Source organism: Pimephales promelas, chromosome 21 (genome assembly GCF_988280905.1).
Source record: "Pimephales promelas chromosome 21, fPimPro1.hap1.1, whole genome shotgun sequence".
Classification (NCBI taxonomy): domain Eukaryota; kingdom Metazoa; phylum Chordata; class Actinopteri; order Cypriniformes; family Leuciscidae; genus Pimephales; species Pimephales promelas.
In genome coordinates, this window is record NC_142789.1 from 3609052 (window position 1) to 3632565 (window position 23514).

Sequence of the window (23514 nt, forward strand, 5' to 3'; positions counted from 1 at the left end):
ACCCACGTGGCCTAAGTTGTTCCAGAAGAAGAGTTAAAAAGTATTACATGTTGATGAAAGATTACAAAACATTTCAACCCAAAGAAACATCTTTCTTTTGAATAACAATAAAAATGTTGCAATAAATCTAGATAATTAGGGAGGCAGTTTTGCACCCTCTGTATTTTAAATAGTGGATTTGTCATTGGCACAGGGCCCTATTTTCAGGATCTAAGCGTATGGTCTAAAGCAGTGAGTGTGTGGGGTGAAACAAAGAAATTGATTTTAAGCATCACAGGTGGACCTCAATCACCAGCGTCAAATTACCAACATCAAGACACACAAAGAGTAACATCAAAACCAAACCACAAACAATGCTCACATGTAACCCTTATAAACAATTACAAAATAAAGTTAATAATAAATAAATAAAGATAATAATGTAAATAAATAAATAAATAAATAAAGCACTAAAGCAGTGGTTCCCAATCCTGGTGCTGGGGACCCACAGCTCTCTTCATCTGACACAGCCAGTTCAGTTCATAGAGCTCTTTCCCAACAAGCTGATGATCTGAATCGGGTGTGTTAAATGAGGGAGACATACAAACTGCCAGTCGTAGAGGATCGTAGCCTCACAGTGAATATGCCATTAGACATGAGACCGCTCACTGCAAAAAAAAAAAGTCCAAATATCAAAAAATTTTCAGTCCAAATATCAAAAAATTCTTAAAATCAAGATTCATTTACCATACGAGTAAAATGACATAAGATATTTTATCCTGTTTCCCGGAGGAATTCATTAAAATTAAGTGAGTTGATGCTTAAAAAAAAGCTCAATTCTCTGCCAATGGGATAAGAAAAATAATTCAAACAGAAACAAGATTATTTTTCTTACCCCATTGGCAGATAATTTAGCTTGTTTTAAGCCAAAACTCACTTAATTTTGATTATTCCCCCAGAAAACAAGACTTAATATTTTATGTCATTTTACAACTATAAAAAATGCATCTTGATTTAAGAATTGTTCATATTTAATTTTAGATATTTGGACTGGAAGCATTTTTGCAGTAGAATACTCCCGTTCCACCACATCCCAAAGATGCTCTATTGGGTTGAGATCTGGTGACTGTGGCGGCCATTTTAGTACAGTCAACTCATTGACATGTTCAAGAAACCAATTTGAAATGATTGTGAAATGAAAGTGAGCCAAGAAAACATCCCCCACACCATTACACCAGCATCACCAGCCTGCACAGTGGTAACAAGGCATGATGGATCCCTGTTCTCATTCTATTTATGAGCAATTTTTGATTTGCTGCATCCGTTTCCCTTTTGCAGCGTTCTGTACTGTATACTCACAGACAGGGGCCAGCGTCGGGGCCAGCACCTCCACACAGGTGCCGTTGTCCAGGATCCTCCCGTTGGGACACGTGCAGACCGGGCCGCTGGGGCTGAGCAGACACAACCACTCACACTTCTTTCTGTCACACGGGTTGGGCACTGAAATACAAAACAGCAATGTTTACATCATCCATTTATTTTCAATGATTCAACTGACCTTAATTACACACAGTCAAACCAAAATGTATTCAGACACCTTCAACAGTTTATTCGCTATAGTTTAGAAAATGGTAATAAAATATGACAAGATCTCAGTTGATATTTCACTGGTTTTGTCCGTCCTTCTGTTAGACTCTCACAAATGAATTATGTTGAATATCTGTCAGCTGTTAAATTTAACTACACAATTAGATAATAGCAGTTTAGTTACTATTACCAAGCAACGCTTAATTTTGTTCAGTCTGTGGTGTAAAAATGTCACATTAGCAAAACATGGTCAGGCCAAAGTGTTTGAGTGAATTTTGGTCCCAAATATTTATACATTTTAATGGTAGTCAGTCACTGTATGACAAATTTTTAGGTATAATATGTGACGGTTTACTTTATTTAGCTCTCCTCACTTACATAAATGAACTATATAGTGTCCAGCACACAGTAGTAAAATCAAACATTATATCTGGTGTTTGACTAAATTTTGGTTTGACTGTATGTCACATAAAACAAATAACATTTGTAAGAATCAGTTTTTTGACAGATTTGCTGCCAGACTCACTCTCTGGCTGTTTGTACGGGTGGTACAGCACCAGATCTGTAGCGTGGTTCATTCCTGTGGTCAGATGCTCCACTGAACTCTTGCCAAACTTGTTGACGCGGAAGACAAAGTTGTTGTGGTAGGTCACACCATATATGAAATCCTCAAAGATGTCGATGCTGAAAGGGTGGTGTAAATCTGTGTGTGTGCAGAGAGAGAGAAAAAACCCTTGATGTCGTTATTTTATAGCTCACGTTTTAGAAAAGCACATTCAAACTTATTTAGAGATGCATTAACTTAATCTTTCAAAACTGTTGCAAAAGTTGCAAAATTGTTTATGCATACATCAGGGTCATTAAAACTAAAACCATAAAAAGATGTTTTCATTACTTGAAGTACTATAAACGTTTACTGCTGTGAACTCTCTAGAGATATTTTACTATTTTCTCACTATTAAAAATGTCGAAATGAACTAATTAAAATTGTTGATTATAGTATTATATTTAGAATGACAGAAATGAATGCAGTGATCTCATCATTGCAACTCTTTTTCTGCACTCTTACAACTGCTTTTATCATAAGTAAGAGTGCAAACACTATAAATAGGTGCTGTGTAGACAGCGTCATTGATTATAATGGGAGTTTTGGCGAGAGTCCAGAATAGGGTTAAAGGAGTAGTTCACTTTTAAAAAAAACTTTTGCTGGTAATTTACTCACCCCCAAGTCATCCAAGTTGTCCATGTCATTCTTTCTTCGGTCGAAAAGAAATTAAGGTTTTTGATGAAAACATCCCAGCATTTTTCTCCATATAATGGACTTCAATGGGAACCAAACGGATCAAGGTCCAAAAGACACTTTCAGTACAAACTGTTTAAACTGTTCAAAGGGCTTTAAACGATTCCAGACGATGAATAAGGGTCTTATCAAGCGAAACGATCGATCGTTTAAAAAAAAAAAGAGTCACGTTTGTGACTCTCCTGTTCGAACTCGTTCATCAAAATGAGCAAATCTTTTTCTGAGCCAATTTGTTCGCTTTGTTCGTTGAATGAACCAAATGACTCTGAAAAAGATTTGTTCATTTTGATGAACGAGTTCGAACAGGAGAGTCACGAACGCGCATCACAGAACAGAGCAAGGCGACCATTTGAGCTTATAAAACTTAAACTTTGTCATTTATTTATTAAATGAGCGATCGTTTCACTTAATAAGACCCTTATTCATCGTCTGGAGTCGTTTAAAGCCCTTTGAACAGTTTGCACTGAAAGTGTCTTTTGGACCTTGAACCGTTTGGTTCCCATTGAAGTCCATTATATGGAGAAAATCCTGGAATGTTTTCATCAAAAACCTTAATTTCTTTTTGATTGAAAAAAGAAAGACATGGACATCTTGGATGACATGGGGGTGAGTAAATTATCAGCAAAAGTTTTTTTCAAAAGTGAACTATTCCTTTAACACGGTTACTTGTAGTTGCATTACTGTCGGGTCCAAATCTTACAGTAAAAGTCTGTTTGCAAAACCTGCACCAAAATTGCAACTGACATGCCTGAAAGACTGTTCTCAGTTCAGTGTACCGTTGGATTAACTGGATCGCTGAATGAGTTCGGCATCAAAAACCAAAAAAAGGCTCATTTGGAGAAGGAGTGACTGTCTGGAAGTGAGTTTGATTGAGTAAATGTGCTGACTTGAGCCTTGACCTGAGTTTCAGACGGTTCAGTCTTCGATTTGGTGAACTGATTCAGCCAGTACCGGTTCAAAAGAACGATTCGTTCACGAACTGAATGCACATATGTGTTTCACGGATGTGACATTAACTGCTGAAGTGAATGACTCAACTGTTTTTAAGGCTGGAGACAGCTATGACCGGATCCGTCCCATTCAGTCTGACGCTCCCAATAACCGAGAGTTTAGCATCAGCCCAGTACAGACGCTCGTTGAAGTAATCCACAGCGAGACCTGCCAAACAAACACGACAGACGTCATGTTATGTGTGTTACAGGTGCTTGAATCAGTGTGTGTGGTGTTTGATTCACATGACTGACCTGTGGGCCACTGGATGTTCTCATGCACCAGCGTCTCTCTCATGGTCCCGTCCATCGCGGCAGTCTCAATCTTAGGGTGGTTTCCCCAGTCGGCCCAGTACATGGTGCTTCGAGAATCAATTGTTTACATAGTTTTAATGCAAAGCCAAATGCACTTTGAGTTAACCCTAACTATGAACGGATGCATTGATTTGTGTTTAAGGCACTGGCGTATCTCTTCTCACCCTCTCTGCGGGTCCACCACGATGGCGTAGGGCTCGTCAATCATGCCCGAGATGAGGGTTTTACGGTTGCGCCCGTTCATCTGTGCCACCTCGATGACATCCCGACCCGAGTCCGTCCAGTAGATGTTGTTGGCCACCCAGTCCACAGCGATCCCACGAGGCATCTTCAGACCCGGGATCTACAGACACCCAAACACACAGAGCACATCTTACTTCATTTATTCTCTGTGTATTCCACTCTTACTTTACTCTGCGCTGTTACGCCATTATGTGTTACATGCTTCTTTTTCCTAGTGTCAAATTTTGCTTTATTTATTCTTTATAAATATATTTATTTAAATGTAGATATTTAAATATAGATCTTTTTTATAATACAAATCATTTGTTATTTTAATCTACACATAAGATGTTTTTTATAGTCAATGCAATAAAGGGTAAAAAAGAGAGTCCTTTAGAATATTGCTCTTACTTCATATGAACCCCCATAAATAAATAAATAAATAAATAAAAGAAAGGAGTTTAACAGCATTAAAAATATATTAAGGCTGTCAAACGATTAATCGCGTTTAATCGCATCCAAAATAAAAGTTTATGTTTACATAATATATGTGGGTGCACTGTGTATAATTATTTTGTATATATATATATATATATGAAGAGTTCAGATGCAAAAGCCTCTAAATGCCATTTGAAATTTTCTTCTTTAATGATGATTTTTATCAAACTTGTATATTTAAGTTCAGTAATTTCACTTAAATGGCAATGATAATTACCTATTAATTGTTATTTAAGTGAAATTACTGAACTTAAATATACAAGCTTGATAAAAATCATCATTAAAGAAGAAAATTTCAAATGGCATTTAGAGGCTTTTGCATCTGAACTCTTCATATATATATATATATATATATATATATATAAATACACACACATGCATGTGTATTTAAGAAAAAAATATTATTTATATATAAAATATTTATATATAATATAAATTATATATAAATCTATATACAGTTTATACATGAAAATATTTCTTAAATATATACAAGCATGTGTGTGTATTTATATAAATATGAAATGATTATACACAGTGCACCCACATATATTATGTAAACACAAACTTTTATTTTGGATGCGATTAATCGCTTGACAGCCCTAAAATATATGTAAACTAATAAATGAAGATATAATGTTAAATCAAAAACATAATTTATTTGCAATTTGCAATTAATAAATTATAATTTAAATGTGTTATTTAATGATAATCGCAGGTTTGAGATGTATAAGAGACGAATATTAAGCATTATTACGTGTTATTTTAATATCACCGAGATACAACTATAGGTTTTATAAATATTTTCAATTCGTTTTTATTTATTTTCATTTCTAATTTGGTTAAGGTTAATTTTATTGTTTTTTAAATATATATTTAGTTTTTAATAAAATTCAATGTGTTCAGTTATTTTAGTAGATTAAATTAAATTAAACTTTTTTTAAAAAAAATTTAAACGTTTTTATTTATTTTCATTTCTAATTTGGTTAAGGTTAATTTTATTGTTTTTTAAATATATATTTAGTTTTTAATAAAATTCAATGTGTTCAGTTATTTTAGTAGATTAAATTAAATTAAACTTTTTTAAAAAAAATTTTAACGTTTTTATTTATTTTCATTTCTAATTTGGTTAAGGTTAATTTTATTGTTTTTTAAATATATATTTAGTTTTTAATAAAATTCAATGTGTTCAGTTATTTTAGTAGATTAAATTAAATTCAACTTTTTTTAATGGTTTTAGTCTTAGTGAACTATAATAACCCTGATATTAAGCCTGTGATGAATCCATATATCGGTTCTCAAAGCTGTGGTGTTGTCTCGTCACGCGCGGTGAAGCACTGACCTCTAGATCAGTGACTCTGGAGTCTGTTTGTCTGCGGTTGCGGTTCGAGTTCGGCGAGGCGGGTCCGGCAGACGGCTGCTCGAACGATGAGATCCTGCCGGTGTGCCAGTTGGTCCAGAAGATCCGTTTGGATTTGATGTGCAGGTCCATGGCGTCGATCCGGACGTTGGCGTCTCCCTGGAAGGCCTGTTCATATATCCAATTTTGCATCCCAGGATACAAACTCCGAATTTCATTATCATCTGCCACGTACAGCGCTTGTTTGTCACTGCCTAGAATGACAGATAGGGGGCGTCACAGCACAACGACAGATACCGGAACCAAATAAAAGCAACACAACACATTTGATTTGAAGTGAGCGGACAATGTGCACAAACATGTCAGCAAGACTGGGTCGAAATTTGGGAGCACTTGGTGAATACTGTAGCGTTCATCTATACTGACACAAAATGTGAACTATATTAATCACACAGCTCTATATAGAAGATATTGGAATCAGTAACATCACAATTTTCCGAAACTGTGTATTGTGACTCGTACTGAGGAACGTACTGTCAGCCTTGCAGGTGTTGTTCACTTTGATGAAGTTCTTGGAGCAGCTGCATTTGTGTGAGCCTTTGGTGTTGTTACAGATGTGAGAGCAGATCCCGAACTGCTTGCACTCGTTCACATCTGTTGAGAGAGAAGGCGTCATGTTACAAGAACAAAAACATTACATCTTTAAAGTGACTTTCCCATTTGTCTCCACTGAATGATGATACGATGCATAATGTCAGTGGTGGAATGTAACGAAGTACAAATACTTCGTTACTTTACTTAAGTACATTTTTCACGTATCTTTACTTTACTTAAGTAGAATAAATAGTGCATACTTTTTACTTTTACTTCGTTACATTTTGCAGCAATTATTCTACTTTCTACTCCACTACATTTCTACAACTTCTGTTACTTTTTCATTACATTTTCTGATCAGTTTTTCCCTGCCAAAACGTAATCTGACCGTCTGTCCGTTGCACGTTTGTCTCACCAGTGACGTTTGGTTGCCATAGATACATCAACTAAATGCGTCTCGCACGCAGTGCGTTTATCGTGCAATTTATATGCGGAAATTTGTTTTTACGTGCATAGGAAACGCACTTTGTGTAATATACGTTTGGTAAGGATTATGGCAAGCCAAGAGGTTCAGAATTACACCATAAATTAATCGCATTTTCTGCCAAACATAGTTATTAACATATAGTAAGGATAAGCATGATGTGTAATGGAAGAAATGGTGACAACAATTTTTTTCCATCATTATTGAACATCATTATAGGAGTATTAGGTGGAATGAGTTAGAATTAAATGTTTTATTAATTATTAGAAAATAGACATTAAGAGAATAAATTGTTATGCAAGTACTTTACTTTTAATACTTAAAGTACATTTAAAATCAGGTACTTTTTACTTTTTACTTAAGTATGGTTGTCATTGTGTTACTTCTACTTTTACTAAAGTAAATATTTATCTGGATATTTGTACTTTTACTTAAGTACTGAGATTCAGTACTTCCTCCACCACTGCATACTGTATATTCCAGTGTGATGCTGCTGGTCTGGTTCGGTGTCACAGGAGCAGGTTCACTTTAATTTTTTTTTTTATAAAGATAATTAATTAAAAAAACTGTGTTCTATTTTTCTTTGTTATTGCTGTTTGATTAATATTCCCTAGTAGGGATCATTCTCAGAACTTTGGCTAACGTTCCGGAAAGGTTCTCTAAAAGTTATGAACAAACATTCTTCCAGTAACACTAATAGAATGTTTGTTCAAAGTCATCTGGTGTTTATCAATGTTTTCAAAATGTTAGCACGAAAACATTTTCTACACATCATTTATGACTTTTGTTTTAGTTATTTTAGTTGGACTTTCATATAAGTAAAAAAAAAATGGAAATACTCATTTCAGAACGTTCAGAGAACATTCAAAAGTAACATTCCAAAACTGTTTCCTTAAAGGTGCCATCTGTCAAAAAAATCAAATCATACTCCATATTCCATACCAGATGGGGGCAGTATACCTCCAGAAATTGAGTTGTGCCGCGGCCATTCGCGCGCACTCTCATGTCTTCAAACAACATGGGCGAGCGCTGTCTTGCTCTCTCTCCCTCGCGCATATTAATCAAATCAATGACACGATAGTAAAAGGTTGGAAGACGCAGTTTCACGTGGAGCATTTGGAGATTTTTAGAGATTAGAGACTCAATGAACAACATCTGAACACTACATTATAAAGGCCGTCTCATAGACGCCTGTCTTAAATACAAGCCGGTGCAGTTCGACGATATGGGAAAATAAAAGCCCGGGCTATTATTTGAAGTTTTACAGTATTCGTTTAGTTCATATCACATTTTATTGTTAGTTTGAATTAATTTGACAGACAGCATTCGCTGATGTTGATCAAGCTAGCGCCATTCAGAGCTGCCAACTCTCACGGATTCACCGTGAGACGCGCAATTCACACGCTCTCACGCCACACATCAATTTTGTCACGCACCGAAAAGGACACGGAGACCGACAGACTAGACGGAGCAGGTTAGTTATGATCAATAAAAAAATCTCAACTCTCAGATTCTGTCAATTTTATTACGCAATTCAAACCGTTTTGCCGCTTGTAAATGTTACACGACAGATCCCTAGCGCACGTGAACCGATCATCTCTACTAGCGAATGGTAAAAGAACACGAACACTGTTGAAAGATACAGTCTGCTACAAGTTACCAAAATGTATTCGTCATGCATAATATCGACCAATCATTTTTTGAACTCTTCCCTGAACTGAAATGTAGTAGTGGGCTGTATTTCCACACGACTGACATCAGGTTCAAGTACACACACAAGCCGTGTGAGTTACTCGTGTATTGCAGTTTGGCTGGTGGTTATGTTGTCCGTCCGCATAGCACCTCCCATGGCCGAAACTGGTATTACGACACCTGCCGGGCCGGGGCTAGTAATTTAGCATGCTAATTAAGGTCAATATCTCGGCAGCACTATAACTTGCCATTTTTTTAATGACATCATTAACCTTATTTCTTCTCATTCTTTTGATGCGTGTGGCTGCTTTTTGGATATTTTAACCTCAATTTTTACACATGGCACCTTTAACGTCCATGTAACCAAGAATTTTTTTAAACGTATAAAAACTGATTGCTTTTATGATTGTTTGAACATATTTTGTAATCTGGGATGTTTTAATCTGATATTAATTATATATATATATATATATATATATATATATATATATATATAAATATATATATTAGGGGTGTAACGGTACATGTATTCATATTGAACCGTTTCGGTTCGAGGCTTCCGGTTCGGTACGCATACAAACCGAACGATTGCTTGGACCATTTTTCCTGCCGGCAAAATTCGTGCTGACGCGGCCAACACAACGTCAAATGGCAAGCGTAATGAAAGCAGAACGAAACTGCGCTACTCGTTATGTGCTTCACGGATCGTTTATCAGTTCGGACCAGCAACATATGTGCAGCGCGAGCCGATCCTGATCAAGTGACACTGTTACCACACCGCGCTAAGAGATCCGGTAAAGAAAACATTTGAATTCGCTACTGAGGTAATAGCATCGCTGCGAGATCTAGTGAGAAGCGTTCACATTTCTCCGTTATTAACCGTAGATCTCTATTAGATCAAACAGCGCTGTCATGGAAACCAGGAGAAACATTGTGCCGTGAATGAACTAGTAATACTTTCGTCCACAGACCAGCAACATTCACCATGGATTTAATATAGTAACACTAACTGGAACCAGTTTGGCTGGAATGGTGAAATGCTTTCAAGTACTTCACACATCTTTTTCCAGCACTTCAAAATTAAAATATTATATAAATAAATATATATTTAAATGTTATTTTTAATGCACTCTCAGAAAAAAAAGGTACAAAAGCTGTCACTGGGGCTGTACCTTTTCAAAAGGTACACTTTTGTACCCAAAGGCTTAGTGGTACATATTAGCACCTAAAATGGACATATTACCACCTGAAAAGGACATATTAGCTCATGACATTGACATATTACCACCTAAAATGTACATATTAACACTTAAAATGTACATATTAGTACCTTAAATGTACATATTACCACCTAAAATGGACATATTAGCTCATGAAATTGACATATTACCTCCTGAAATGGACATATTAGCACCTAAAATGTACATATTAACACTTAAATGTACATATTAACACTTAAAATGTACATATTAGCACCCAAAATGTACATATTAACACCTAAATGTACTTATTAGCTCATGAAATGGACAAAAGTTTACCTTTTGAAAAGGTACAGCCCCAGTGACAACTTTTGTTCCTTTTTTTTCTGAGTCTGTGATGACCAAAACATTATTTGTTCATCCTTCAAAGATGACCCCCATTTATAAACCTGAAAGTTTCAAGATCTAGGAAAACTCACACTCATTTAAAAATATTTTTTCTTTAAACAAATAGGAAATTTCTCTGGCATTTCTTTCTTTTTGCTGTATCGAAAACGTACCGAACCGTGACTTTAAAATCGAGGTACGTACCGAACCGTGATTTTTGTGTACCGTTACACCCCTAATATATATATATATATATATATTTATCAGCTATGGAAGAGTGTGTTTTGCCCATGGGTACATTACGATTAACAAAGAAAAAGAATCGGTGGTTTAGTTTTCTCCCATCCTCAGTGTGTGTGTGAGCGTGTTGTACCTGTGCAGGTTTTCAGGTGTGCTTTCTGGAAGCCGGGTCTGCAGGAGCAGAACGAGTCGGTTCCGTTCACCACACACTGACTTTCATCTCCACACATACTGCGGTTCTGATGGCATTCATATAGACCCGAATCTGTCCAGAGACACACAGCAACACAGATACACACTCAGGATACCTTCATCTTCTAGTTTTGACAAAAATACCTGACACACACACACACAAAAGAATAAACTCACCTCTCTTGTTGCAGTTGATCTCATCGGAGCCGTAGTCCTCACAGTCATTGAAGAAATTGCAGCGTTGGTTAATACTGATACACTTTCCGCTACTGCATGTAAACTCACCCTTTCCACAGGACGCAGGTTCAGGAGGTTCTGACAGGGAACAGACAAATTCACTTTATAATCAAGGACTTCTTCACAGGAAAGGACATCATTTGTGTCCTCACGACTTCATAGCCGACTGACATGATTAACATGATACTGATGATCTTAGTCACGTTATTAGTAGGGCTGGGTATTGAGACAAATTTCACAATTCGATTCGATTTCGATTCGATTCAATATCGATTATTTTGGATATCAGTTACAATAAATGGCAATTTTTCTCAAGGGAATCAAATCTCTTAAATGCTGTAAACTATGGTCTATATATAGTCTAGTTGTAGCCTACTAGGCTTCATTAACCTAATATGAAGGTAATAATTAACTGTTTTGTAGCTACACAAACACTTAAATTACACTTTTATTTATTTTTATAATAAGAAGATTATATGAAATATAAACATTTAAATGGTGGCTGTCATAAAAACTTGCCAGATTTATTCAAATATGCATTAAATATTGAAGAACACTAACGAGTGTGGACTAACGAGTTTATGTGGGTTTTCTGAGGTAAATATGACGACACATGACATTGATTACAAGCTGTTTACCTGACGTCTTTCCACGGTTGAAACGCAGATTGAGCGAATCAATGTGAAATGCTAGGGATTTAGATAAGTTGTACTCTATCTTTTAACACACTTTCAGATGCTCATTCATCTTTATTTCGCGCTGTAGCGCTGCTGCTTCTCTGGAGCTGCGCCAGAGCGATCTCACGCCACAGCGCCAAAACGGCAAAACGCTATTTATGTTTTTGAATTTCTAAAGAATTTGAAAATTGAGACTTTGTTTCATATCAATAGTAACAAAGGACAAAGATTATTGCGATTTGTTGGATGCGCGCAGCCGCGATACAATGTCTCATTCATTCAAATGAAACAGGATGACTAATCGATTCTTGAGATTTAAGAATCGATATCGGTTTAAGTAAAAATGAGAATCGATTAATATCGAGAAATCGATATTTATTACCCAGCCCTAGTTATTAGGTAGACCCAAATCTTTCTAGATGGTAAAGCTGAAGAAAAATATTAAATTTCATTACATTATAAATCAGTTTTGTCCCCAATACATTTAAATCAATGGGTAATAAAATGTGTTACTGAATGTTATTAATAATTTATCGGAGACATCATATCTGAGAAACGACATCATCAAGCAAGATTTCACTGTTTGCACTCATGTTGGCCTGTCCAATCTCAATATTTTAACATTGATATTGAGTAATTTATTTTCTTGGTATAAAGTTCATGAAAAACATTCATTGCAAGACATTTTTGCACTGATCTTAAATTGTGTAACATTCAACCCCAAAATTTATGATGTAACAGGGTTTAATTGTACATTGTACAAGGCATGATTTAAAAAAGAAATACCATGGGTTCTTGATAATCCTTCTATAATATGCAATATGTGAAGGCCCACCAAAACTGTGTTACTACCAGAATTTACTTATCTATTGTATCTATTCTTATCTAATTTAGTTTTATATTCAAATCATATGTGCACTGTCTATAAATTCCATACAATTACTCACCACAGTTGAGTTCATCACTGTTGTCTCCGCAGTTGTCAACACCGTCACATTGTTTCGACACTGGCAGACACACTCGGTCATTATTGCATCTGAACTGTCTGGTGGGAGGACACTGGAATCTCTCTGAAACACACAGATTAAAAACACACTGATCTTTCTTGATATGAAGAGTCAGATCATTGTAAATAAACATACACTCCTGATGCAAATTAAGGATCCTAAGACCTGTTTCACACGTCTGCATTACAGGTGGGAAATTTCTATTAACAAGTTGCAGTATTCACACTGTATATACAGATGATATAGTCCGACACATAGACGTTCAAACCTGAACTCTAAGAGTGCCGGTTTTGTGGTTTTGTGTTCCAGGAAAGTTTTTGCTGATGTTTGTGAATATGTTATTTCCAAATGTTTCTGGTCAAGACTGGGGACCGGCTCGCTGCCCTCAGCCTCCTCAAAGGCCAGACCTCAGAACTATCATCTCCAAAAAGAGGAAGTCCTGATGGCCCCCCTTGGTATGGGGCATGTAAAAATAAATCAGCCCACCCCTTCCCAGCAACCCCACAAAACCTCAGTACCATCCTAGCCATCTCTGGTGTTTAGGGGGCAGTGGTTTCCAGCTAAATGTTGGGTGTCCCGTTGCTTCCTGTTTTTTTCCCTGGACACGAAACAACAACAACAATAAAAAAAAAAACAAGCGGGAAGTATCAAAATTGGTTCCCATTTCAGAGTACTTGGCAGCACGGCTCCTGCCGGGAGTCTCTACGTGGAACTGTAGAAAAATCTTACAGGATCCAGTATGTCCGCCGTTATTTTGCTTTAAACTCTAAACTGTTTTCATACTTATGTCAGACTAACGATATAACTATAGCGATAAATACTGTATAGTTCTGTTTATTCTAAGCATTTCTATACATTTAGCATGATTTTTAAAACTATTTTATTTTTAAAAAATCACAGCTTCATCGGAAGGTTATGATACTTGGTGACTTTTCTGCCATTTGGTATGTGAATACAAAAAAGAATTGAGGTCATGATCCGAGCATGCTAAGTGGTCGTAAAAAAAATAGTCACACTCGTGGTCTTCGGTCAAAAATGAAAATCTAGTGGTTACACCATGGTTCTACGCCTTTTCTCTATACTGTAACAAGATGGTGCTAGTTTTCCTCAAAAAGTTTTTTTTTTTTTTCTGAAGGCCTAAACTCTATATTAAACTAAAATACTGCATTAAGGTCTTCAAAAAAAGTAACAATTACAGTCTTCTGGGTCTATTGGACCCCAGACAAAAATATTTAATTTTGTAACAGAATAGTATTTTTTTTTTTAACAAATATAATTTTACTCTGTTTATTAATGTTTTTACTCAACATTTGTGTAGTTTTTGGAGGATTTATGATTTTTTTATTTATTTCTATAAATAAATAAATAAATATTTATTTAAATAGGATTTTTACAAAAAAACAGCATTTTATGTTAAATAAACTTTATAAAAGACCCAGATTTCTAACTTTCATTCCTGGGGATACCATGGATAATTTTACAAGGTTGAATGTAAGATTTTTTGCCTAATTTTTGGAAAAAACAGGTTAAAATTTGTAATAAGTCACTTTATCCACTAGATGGCTATAGAGCTTCACTAGGCCTATTAACTATTTGAATTACTGAAAGATATAGTTTCTAAAGTTGGATTCAGTTGGATTCATATCTAAATATTGTAAAATCACACTTATAACAAAAATAAAATACTTTTTGTCAAAGTTTAGCCTTTGTTTTTGTACTGAAAAAACAACAGTTTTTCAATAATGTTACATTATGATTAGAATCAAACCTGAACATGTTACAAAGAGAAATGTTGGAGTCTTAAGATTTGATCATTTATTTCAACTGAACAGCAATAACAAATTAGCAAATAAAGCAGTAAAAATAAAATATTAAAAAAAAAAAAAGTAAATTGGGTAAAAAATAGAATAACTAGGAACAATAGTTTGGAACAATAGAACAGATGGTCTCATCTCTTTTATTTTTTTTATAGCCTTACAAATGTATTCCTGTGTGTGTGTGTGCACATTTTCAATGTGTCTTAGTGTTACCAATTTATTTTTGCGGTGGTTCTGCATTTTAGAGTATTTTATTTTAGAAATGATAAGCGAATAGTTTTTATAGTCTATATGTATTCCTGTATATTGCATTCCTCTATATGTGTGTGTTTGTGTGTGTGTGTGCATGTGTGTGAGCATGATAATTTTGGATTGTGGATGTTTTTTGCATTGTTGGAAGTGTGCCACTTAATTTCTGTAATTTCTGTCTGTGTTCTGCGTTATTTCTGATTTTGATGATGAATTGTGTCTATTTTGAGTCCAATGATAAATAAATATTTATTTATTAATTTATAGATATTTAAAAGATATCATAAATCCTCCAAAAACTGCACAAATGTTGAGTAAAAACATTAATAAACAGTAAAATAATATTTGTATACAAAAAAAAACTATTGTTCTGTTACAAAATAAATGGTATTTTTTGGGGTCCAATGAACCCCGAAGACCACGAGTGTGACTATTTTTTGTCACGCCTACATAAAAACAGATAGAATTCCATTTTAATTTTTTTTTTGTAGATCTTGACAGTGTTGAGAGCCGTAGCAAGTTTCATACCATTTGGAAAAAGAGAACATTTTTTTTAATTCAAGCAAAATTCATTTGGGGTCTAACAGACCCCGAAGACCATCAGAGGGTTAAAAAAAAAAATAATAAAATATATATATATATATATATATATATATATATATATATATATATATATATATATATATATATATATATATATATATATATTTCCATGGCAAAAATAAAAAAAATATTTATTGCATAAATATTAATAAATTCAATCAAATTTTACTGGGATGGAGGAAGTTTCATTTTTAGGTGTCCGGTCACTTCTGACCAGGAAGCCCCAGGACGTGACTCATAAACGAAGACCATCAGAGAGTTAATTCACTGAATTCTTCAAATATAGGCATTAGTAGATGGGGATTTAATACTTAAACAATCTCTGCTTTAATTAACCCTCAAAAATACTTTTACTATGATATAAAACGACAAAGCCTAATGTAAGTTCTGAGTCATATTGTCCAACCCTATTATATCTGCTTGTATCACAGTTCAGGAAATAAAGTGCTAATTAATTGAAAAAAATTAAACTACTCACTGCACACGTCTGGGTTCTCGTCTGAGTTGTCCCCGCAGTCGTCCTCGCCGTCACACATCCAGCCCAGCGGCTTACACAGAGTGTTATTACACTGGAACTCATCCAGGGGGCAGAATCGACCCACTAACACACAAACACACACAGTGTAAGTCATCTGTATTCATTCCAGCACAACCGCACAGCAATTACCATGTGTGTGTGTGTCTGTAAAACGCTTGGCAGAGAATCTTCAGAAAGGCCTCATTGAATACTAAAAACCCTCTCCAGACAGTCTGATCACTAATTAAACAGCAGGCACTGATTTACAGTATGGGTAATGCTGTCGTTTAAAGGAACAGGTCACCCATCAATAAAAATTCTGTCATTATTTACTTAACCTAATAACTTTTCAAATCTGTACACTTTGAGTGTTTTTCTGGCCAAATGCAGGGGATTTTACCAAATAATGACCTTTTGGTCTGTTCCTCACACAAAGCTATAGTGTGTGACTTTAATGTAGTGCACAAATCATATGGAGTTCTTTTATGGACAAATGTTTTATATGGAAAAGAGCTGTGTGTAGATTCTTTAACCCTAAAACCGTATTCTGGACAAATGTTGGCAAAATAGTTTTGATTTAAAAAAATAAATAAAAAAATACTTCCCTTGATCTGAGCAATACAAGACTTGGCTACTTTCCTAAGTTTGCCTCCTGAACACACTCAATTTTTTTGTTTGACTCAATTCTACAATGTTAAGTGGGTGAAAAAAAAAAACTCCTTAATCTTGTATTTGGGTCAAAAACGGGCACCCATAGAAATGAATGGGAAAAACTAATTTAGAGCATTCTAAAGTAAGCCAAAATAAGACACCAGGTGACAGCAAAGTCACTTCATCTTTAGGTTTTTAGCTCTAAGAACTTATTGGAATGATATTTTAATGTAGTTCAAAAATAAATAAATAAATAAAAGCATAATTTACATAGAAAATATGGTACTTTTTGAAGTAAATAAATTCAAAAATACCCCCAAAATAAAAAATAAAAAAAACCACCATAAATGTATAGACAAAACTTTATCGAAGACATTGATATAACATTTATAATAGATAAAAAAATAGGATCACACCTGAGTCATCTGTGCCCTCATTTGTCCACAATTACAGGATTAAGGGCTATAAAGTGAATACGGTTTGAGGGCTACAAAGTCTCTAAAACAGCATATCAACATAATATTGCTGGAGATTCTCTTTCTTTAACATGTTTAACCTCCAGTGTCGCAGTTCTCCTCGTCACTGCCGTCCATGCAATCTGCATCATCATCACACCTCCAGCGGAACGGGACACAGTGACCGTTCTTACACTGAAACTGGTCATTATCACACTTCACATCGCAGCCGTTCTGCAAAACACACACAATACATACTGCGATGAGTGTTTGCTATTCATGAGGGTCAACATTTATGACAGCAGGGCTCGATAGATTTTGGTGATAAAAGGTTAAAAAGCACAAAGACAGAAACTAAGCCTATTTATTTATCCATAGAGTCTGCTGAAGTGTGTTTTCCTGCACTGAATGGTTTTGTGACGTACCTCATCAGATCCGTCAGCGCAGTCGTGGTCTCCATCGCACTTCCATCTGCCAGCAATACAGCGGCCACTGGTGCAGGCGAACTCGCTCTCAGAGCACTTCCTGGGCACTGACACGCACACAACACACACCTCCACAATTACTCTATAGCATCTTGTCATATTTGTCAAAAACATGTCCATGTCACATTTCACTATATAATCAAAAGAAAGAAAGGACAAATTATATTTAGTAAACAAAGCCTGTTGCTAGTGTAAAAATAATCTTCCATTGCGACTTTATGGCAATAAAGCACATTTTCATCCTAATTCTTAGTTATAGTACACAAATAAATCTCACACACCCCCTAATGCTGATTGGCCACAAGTGTGTTGTGCTGCTCGGTCCAATCCACTTTCAACAGCGTTACTGTACATTTAAAAGACAACTCCGGCGCAAAATGAACCTTTGGTCTAATAACACATTGTTACCTATTCAACCGTTATCTGAGATTTGTTTTCATGATTGCCGAATGTAAATAGTTTTATCTCTAAAAACAGTTTAGCCTATAATGCTAGTATAATGCTAGTATATAGGGCATAGAGTAATGACAAATAAAAATTGCTTGTTATTGACACTAACAAGGCTCAAAATAGCCCCACAGTTACACGGTAGCATAATAAGAGTCCCTACATTCAAACCGACGCATTGAGAACTTTGTCAGTGTCCATACAGTTTAATGAGAAGATATTTTATACATACAGTCAACTTCGCGAATACAGGAAGAAGCCATCTTTGAAAAATAGTCTCTACCAGTCGATCTACGAGCGCCGATCCAAGTGCGCTGGTGAGATGTGAATAAGGTGATAAGGTGATCGCGAACTGTAGGCTACGTGTACATATTGAAGACAAGTAAACGGTTCGTGTTTGTGTTTCTTCCGGAAACAACGGATCATATGAGATTCTGCACAGTTCAGCGCACTTGGATCGGCGCTCGTAGATCGACTGGTAGAGACTATTTTTCAAAGATGGCTTCTTCCTGTATTCGCGAAGTTGACTGTGTGTATAAAATATCTTCTTATTAAACTGTTTGGACACTGACAAAGTTCTCAATGCTTCGGTTTGAATGTAGGGACCCTTATTATGCTACCGTGTAACTGTGGGGCTATTTTGAGCTTCGTTAGTGGTAATAACAAGCGATTTTTATTTGTCATTGCTCTATGCCCAATATACTAGCATGATTATACTAGCGCTATAGGCTAAACTGTTTTTAGAGATAAAACTATTTACATTCGGCAATCATGAAAACAAATCTCAGATAACGGTTGAATAGGTAACAATGTGTAATTAGAACAAAGGTTCATTTTGCGCCGGAGTTGTCTTTTAAGTGCACACATAAAAGTATCACAGTAAATCATAGTAATAATAATCTAGTGAGAATCGCCACTGACAATAACTACAAACAAATTGTAAAGTAAAAGGTCTGAAAAAATGTACAATGAGAAGTTTAGGAGGGGAAAATGGGCTTCATTGCCATCAAAAATAATGTCACAGTGCAAGACAAAAAACAACAAGCTTCATTTTCTTTCAACAAAATGTAATTTTGCGGTGAAATGTGGCCTGGACGTTTTTTATCATGTGATACACATCACTTCGGCTGGAGAAGCAGGGGTTGATATGACCGGAGACACGGGGACAGATGGAGACTCGGGTGTTCGGGGGGACAAATCAAATTCAAATCAAAACTGTTCAAAACTGCAGGAATGGGCTGGACAGAGGCTCACTGCTGAGACTGGAGAAGGCACATCGTCATCGCCTTTGATTATCATGATTCAATGATGATCATTACTAACCGTTTAGTTTTAAACACATATTTAAATTTAGTAAAACATTCAAGCCTCCCTGTCATCAGCAAGCAGCCACTGAAGGAGGCGTCTCAGGACTGAAGGACATTTGAAAATGGAAACCTACCTCTAAACCACATCAATGTGGCAGTGTGAAATGAAGAATAAAAACAAGATGTAGACACGTAAATGACTGGACGAAACAGAAACATGCACGAATGAAAAAAGCCCCCTTGTTCATTACCAACGAGCTCATGAACCAATTAATGAGAATGGTAATGATCAGGTTTCTGAGCCTGTGTGATTTTGCTCATTTCGCATCTCCTGTCTGTTTCTGCTGTCCTCACTGTGGTGATGTAACGTGAGGCGTGTCTTTGAATGTGTGCCTTATGTTCACTTCACACACATCAGTGGCCGGTGGAGACCTACCACACTTGTCCTCGTCCGAGTTGTCCCCGCAATCATTGTCATAGTCACACTGCCAGCGGCCGGGGACACAGCGGTTGTTCTTACAGCGGAACTGATACGGCTCACACGTCCTCTCATCTGCAGATATAATCACATTAAAACATAATAATGCAAAAATATATATAATATCTTGTAACTTTCACAATTACAAAAAAAATATTGGAGGTGACAAATTTAATGAATAAAATTTTTTATAATATTCAAAAGTTTTAATAATATAAAATTTAATAACATATAAAAGTTTTAATTAACATTCAAATCTTAATAAAAAAATTAATCCAACAATAATTTTAAATATAAATTATAAACTAAATTTAACTTATACAACTACTATTTTAAATCAAATGTAAAACTTTTACATTTAAATTTTACCAAAATAATCGTTAATGAGCAAAACTATTATAATTTTTAATCACATGCAAAACTTTTACGTTTTATTAAAAAAATTAAAATTAAATTAAATGACCAAAATTATTTAAAATCTAAATTATAAACTGAAATACGCGAATGAAACTACTATTTTTAATCACATAAAAAATGTTTAAAAATGTTACATTTAAATTTGACCAAAGTAATCTTTAATTTGGAAAACTATTATAAGTTTAAATTACATTAAAATCTTTAAAAACAAACAAACTATATATATATATATATATATATATATATATATATATATATATATATATATAAATTGACCAAAATAATCTTTAATGAGGAAAACGTATACGTTTTAATTACATTCAAATCTTTAAATATATATATATATATATATATATTTGACCAAAATAATTCCTAATATAAATATAAGCTATACTTGACAAGTATTTTTTAAATAACTCTCTCCAAAATAATATTTCATGAACGAAAACTATTATGAGTTTTAAATCAAATTCAATACTTTTAAAATTGTTTATTTTAAATTTGACCAAAACAGCTATAAATATGTCAAACAGAATTTGGAATGAGTAAATGTAGTAAGTTTAAATGGCATGTGCTAATGTATTCGCACCGCACTCCTCTTTGGGCTCATCCGAGGAGTCGCCACAGTCGTCCTCTCCGTCACACTTCCAGCGCGCCGGGATACAGCGGCCCGAGTCTTTACAGCGGAACTCATCCACACCACACGTCATCTGAGCTACAGAGAGAAAAGACAAACAACTGCACTGATGCTACTATTGATATTAAAGGGATAGTTCACCCAAAAATGAACAGATGCACTTATACGATGGATAGATGCACTTTTATGATGATAGATGCACTTTTATGATGAATAGATTCACTTTTATGATGGATAAATGCACGTTTATGATGGACAGATGCGCTTTTATGATGATAGATGCACTTTTATGATGGATAGATGCACTTTTATGATGATAGATGCGCTTTTATGATGATAGATGTACTTTTATGATGGATAGATGCACTTTTATGATGATAGATGCACTTTTATGATGGATAGATGCACTTTTATGATGGATAGATGCACTTTTATGATGGATAGATGTACTTTTATGATGGACAGATGCACTTTTATGATGATAGATGCACTTTTATGATGGATAGATGCACTTTTATGATGGATAGATGCGCATTTATGATGGACAGATGCACTTTTATGATAAGAGATGCACTTTTATGATAGATAGATGCGCTTTTATGATGGATAGATGCGCATTTATGATGGATAGTTGCACTTTTATGATGATAGATGCGCTTTTATGATGGATAGATTCACTTTTATAATGGATAGATGCGCTTTTATGATGGATAGATGCACTTTTATCATGGATAGATGCACTTTTATGATGGATAGATGCACTTTTATGGACTTCAAAACAGAAATGTCAATTCACTGCCACTATAAAGCTTGAAAGCCAGGAAACTTTTAAATATAACTCCAATTGTATTCGTCTGAAAGAAGAATGCCATATATAGGATGACTTGAGGGTGAGTAAATCATGGGCTAGTTTTCATTTTTGGGTGAACTATCCCTTTAACTGTAAGTGATTGACTAATGATAATATCAGCAGATATTCAGCCATTTTAGGATTATAAACATTAGAGATGCACCGATTGATCGGCTGGTGATCGGAATCAGCCGATTTCCACGTGATCGGCCATGATCAACGACTGGCCGGTCAGTTTGACATAATCCGATTTTATGCCGGTCAATTTGAATTTCCCACACCAGGAGTAATTTATTTAATTCCGTTTTATAACGATTACCTGTTCAAAAATTTTCTATTAAAGAGAAGATAAAGAATAAAAAATAAAATCGGTATCGGCACATCAAACTCAAGCAAAAATCGGAAATCAGGATCGGTCTAGACTAGAGAATTGTAATCAGTGCATCTCTAATAAACATACCAGCTTCTATCTATCAATAGTCTTGCCAAAAGTCGGTCAAAATAGATATTGTATATAATGAGTGTCCACTTACTGCAGTTGGCGGGTTCGTCGGATCCATCGACGCAGTCGTTATCACGGTCGCACACCCACACGCGCGGGATACAGCGCTTGGTTATGGCACACTGGAATTGGTTCGGCGCGCACGTCACCTCCGCTACACACAAATAAACATGTTATACTTCAATCACATTCTCAAATATATTACTCTCACCTGAGTGTTAAAGCCATGACTGAACATACTAAACAACACTAGTTCATGCACTGCATTCATGTGGCATACTAATACATACTAGCATTCAAAAGGTTTGGGTCTGTAGGTTTTTTTTTTTTTAAATATTGTTGAAAGAAGTCTCTAATGCTCACCAAGGCTGCATACACACTACAGTAAAAAAAAAAAAAAACACACTACAGTAAAAACTGTGAAATATTATTACAATGGTAACACTTTACAATAAGGTTCATTAGTTAACGTACAAAGAATGAACAATACTTCTTCAGCATTTATTAATCTTAGTTAATTTTAATTCCAATATTTACTAATACATTATTAAAATCAAAGATTGTATTAGTTAACATTAGTTAATGCACTGTGAACTAACATGAACGCACAATGAACAGCTGGATTTTGTATTAACTAACATTAACAAAGATTAATAAACACTGTAACTAATGCATTGCTCATCATTAGGTCATGTTAGTTAATGCATTTACTAATGTTAACTAATGAACCTTATTGTAAAGTGTTACCATTACAATTTAAAATAGCTGTTTTCTATGTGAATATGATAATATGTAATATTTTCCTGTGATCAAAGCTGCATTTTCAGCATTGTTAAAGGATGCACTAAGGAGTGAAGTATATTTTGTTTCTCATGCATTACGTAAAAATATTAATAATATAAAATCTTACTGACCCCAAAGTTTCAATGGTAGTTTCTAATCTCAAATTTCAAAAGATTTTAAATCATAAATGAATATTTTCTTCTAAAATTTGACAGGGAACATTTTAGCAATGCATTCCACTCATCATAGATGTGCATCTTCCAGATGAACGGTGTGATGCATGTATAGCTCCTTCACATCGCGCGTTGACCCCCGGGAATTTGCCATAAAATTGCCAGAGCGTCTTCTGTCTGAACGCAA

The 23514-nt window shown here is 35.1% G+C and overlaps 1 protein-coding gene across 11 annotated transcripts in view; it reads right to left on the bottom strand.

The window, feature by feature from the left end:
• The window catches only part of lrp1aa (low density lipoprotein receptor-related protein 1Aa), a 194953-nt gene that overhangs the window by 23114 nt on the left and 148325 nt on the right, over window positions 1-23514 (bottom strand). For 6 of the 11 annotated variants that reach the window (XM_089125057.1, XM_089125055.1, XM_089125054.1 and 3 more), the window contains exons 66-81: window positions 22403-22525; window positions 20972-21097; window positions 19924-20040; window positions 17674-17780; window positions 17350-17482; window positions 16104-16226; window positions 12897-13019; window positions 11213-11350; window positions 10977-11108; window positions 6770-6901; window positions 6230-6501; window positions 4335-4513; window positions 4111-4217; window positions 3905-4024; window positions 2093-2269; window positions 1339-1479 (exon numbers count right to left, since the gene is read on the bottom strand). In XM_089125057.1, the coding sequence (XP_088981183.1) occupies window positions 1339-1479; window positions 2093-2269; window positions 3905-4024; window positions 4111-4217; window positions 4335-4513; window positions 6230-6501; window positions 6770-6901; window positions 10977-11108; window positions 11213-11350; window positions 12897-13019; window positions 16104-16226; window positions 17350-17482; window positions 17674-17780; window positions 19924-20040; window positions 20972-21097; window positions 22403-22525 (2250 nt within the window). The remainder of the gene's footprint in view (window positions 1-1338; window positions 1480-2092; window positions 2270-3904; window positions 4025-4110; window positions 4218-4334; window positions 4514-6229; window positions 6502-6769; window positions 6902-10976; window positions 11109-11212; window positions 11351-12896; window positions 13020-16103; window positions 16227-17349; window positions 17483-17673; window positions 17781-19923; window positions 20041-20971; window positions 21098-22402; window positions 22526-23514) is intronic. The other 5 variants (XM_039663238.2, XM_039663236.2, XM_039663234.2 and 2 more) reach the window with 1 other exon arrangement.